Raw genomic sequence first — 2,500 nt, forward strand, 5'->3', positions numbered from 1 at the left:
TAGATACATACATACATACATACATATATACATACATATACATATATATATATATATATATATATATATATATATATATATATATATATATATATATATAGGTTGGTATATATATAGTATTCCAATCGTCCAGTAATGCACCAATATATATTAAGCCAGACAGTGAGCAGCATCTACACTCACCCCTTCTCTCCTTTCTCCGTTATCTTTCCTCCTCCCTCCCCTTCCCACCCTCTCACCCGCCATCCCTTCCCCTTCACCCCCCCCCCACCTTCGTAATGCTGATGGCGCCGATGTTCTGCGAGCAAGAGGAGGTACCGCTTCCGGTGCCCATGAGGCCGGCGAGGACGCAGCCGAGTCCTTCGATGCCAATGCCCCGGTTGATGGCATGAGTAGGCGGGGGCGGTGCTCCTGGTGGGACGAGGAAGGACACTGTATTCGATTTTTATTTTTTTGTCGTAATAAGCCACATTTTACTGGGACTTCTATGTCATAAATGTTGTTTTCTTTAAGTTATATATATATTTTTTTCGTTTCTTATTTCCAAAGAATAACCAAGTAAATCATATATGAATGTTACTACTTTCCATAGATGCTATAATCAAAAGATATACCTGGCCATTAGAACCACCTAATGACTGCTGCGCTAATATGTCATTATTGTTGTCCACATACTGTAATAACAAATGACAAGAAAGCCCAACTTACCTCTGACTAAGCACAGCTTTATTTATGCTACAGAGCCGAAACTCTGGGTTAGCTAACATGATTTATTCTTCTTTTTCCTATTTTTGTAGTGCTTTGTATTAAAGTAGCTGTATGTGTAAATATAAAATATAACCAAACATACGATACCTTTATCAGTGTGGCATTCTGCAATCTTGATTTTCTTTTTTCAGAAACGCATAAGGTCAACGTGGCAGTTTTTACTTAACCAGACACCAAAAATAATTCATGATATTTTGAGTGTCCTTGATGTCTCCATGTCTTATTATTAATATCTTTTGTGAAACTTCCGGTTCCTAACACCTTTCTATTTTCCATATCTTCACTTCATGTCATCATCCCCGTTCCCTTTTCTAGCTTACCTGTTATCCTCGCACAGGCATAGTAATCACCGACGCTCTCAATAATCGATGCCACAGTGCCAGCCAGCATGCCTACTACACCGGCGGCACTGACGCTTGGCATTCCCCACTGTCCTGCAGGAAATGGAAATGTAAGAAAGAGGGTTAAAGAGGGAAGGAGGAAGGAACAAGAAATTGACGGGTGGAATGGTGTCTTTGTGTAAGTTAGTTCATAAAACAAGAAAAGTGGCGGTGTTGTAACTTTAGAAATTCGGAAATGTAATAATTCAGGTGAGGGATAAGGTATATTTCCATATAGGCCCTACAGCATATCATATCTCCAGCAAAACAAAATTCAAATTCGCACAAATTACAAGCTACGGCACAAGTGTATCCAAACAAACAACACCCTCCCCCTCCCCTCCTCCATCGGCCCCTCACTCTACCCACCTGACAACCTCAGTCACGTCCCCCTTTCCCTCTACCCGCCGCTCGCCCCAACGCCGCCGCCCTCATCTCCTCTACCGAAATCCATAAAACAGGAAGAGGTGAACCGATGCCAAAGTAGCGATACTTTCGATGATGATGCCTGGATATCATTACATTAATTACTAAAGAAAAATGTTCTAATCTGGCTGTCTTAGAAGGGAAATTAAGTAAGTTCAGTATGCAGAGACACGATTATTTAGAGTGCTGAAAGGCGAGGATTATATTCATGCGTCTGTGCCTTTGTCTGTTTCTCTCGTCGTCCCACGTCTTCGAGCGTGACCGTTCTGTATAAGACTGGCAAGTCAGGCACACCACCGACCTTGACCAGTGATTATTGTGATCATGGTGTAAGCTTAATCAGCATCCTGGTCTTTGAATATGCTTGTATACGAAAACGAAAAATGCATTTAACAAAATGTGGCATTTTCTGCTGAATATTTGTTTGCATTTAAGTTATAAAACCTTTTTCTTCAATAATCTGCTTCTACCAGATTTTTTTTTTAATGTACGGGATTACAAATATTTGAAAAATACAAACATCAAGTGATTGGTAACGACAATCGATACCATCGATGTTGTTTTAAAAAATCAGTATCGATAGTATAAAATATCTCCCACTACTACCATATCACGTCCACTCCCACCCCCAACCCCCTCACCCCCACACACATGGAGAACCCACCAGGATAAGGAACCCTAAACCAGGGGGAATTAGCCATGAGGGAGCCCGTGGCGTCCGTCCTGGCCGGGGACCTCTCCGGGAAGACGTCGAGGGAGGTCAACACAGCACAGACGATCCATGAAGCGAAGATGGATAACAAGACCTGGAATTGAGGATCAGTGAGAGCGAGAGAAGGGTACAGGATGTGGAGAAGGCGAGGAATTGTAGGAATTGAATGCAAGGAAGAGGAGGGAGTGAGGAAATAGAAGCAGGAGGGGTTAAA

The 2,500-nt window shown here is 42.0% G+C and overlaps 1 protein-coding gene across 1 annotated transcript in view; it reads right to left on the minus strand.

The window, feature by feature from the left end:
* Positions 1-2,500, minus strand: part of LOC119576266 (solute carrier family 23 member 2-like) — a 14,975-nt gene that overhangs the window by 2,108 nt on the left and 10,367 nt on the right. Inside the window, exons 7-9 of the mRNA XM_037923863.1 lie at positions 2,239-2,380; positions 1,089-1,202; positions 272-411 (exon numbers count right to left, since the gene is read on the minus strand). Coding sequence (XP_037779791.1) covers positions 272-411; positions 1,089-1,202; positions 2,239-2,380 — 396 coding nt within the window. The remainder of the gene's footprint in view (positions 1-271; positions 412-1,088; positions 1,203-2,238; positions 2,381-2,500) is intronic.

Source organism: Penaeus monodon, chromosome 8 (assembly GCF_015228065.2).
Source record: "Penaeus monodon isolate SGIC_2016 chromosome 8, NSTDA_Pmon_1, whole genome shotgun sequence".
Taxonomy (NCBI): Eukaryota; Metazoa; Arthropoda; class Malacostraca; order Decapoda; family Penaeidae; genus Penaeus; species Penaeus monodon.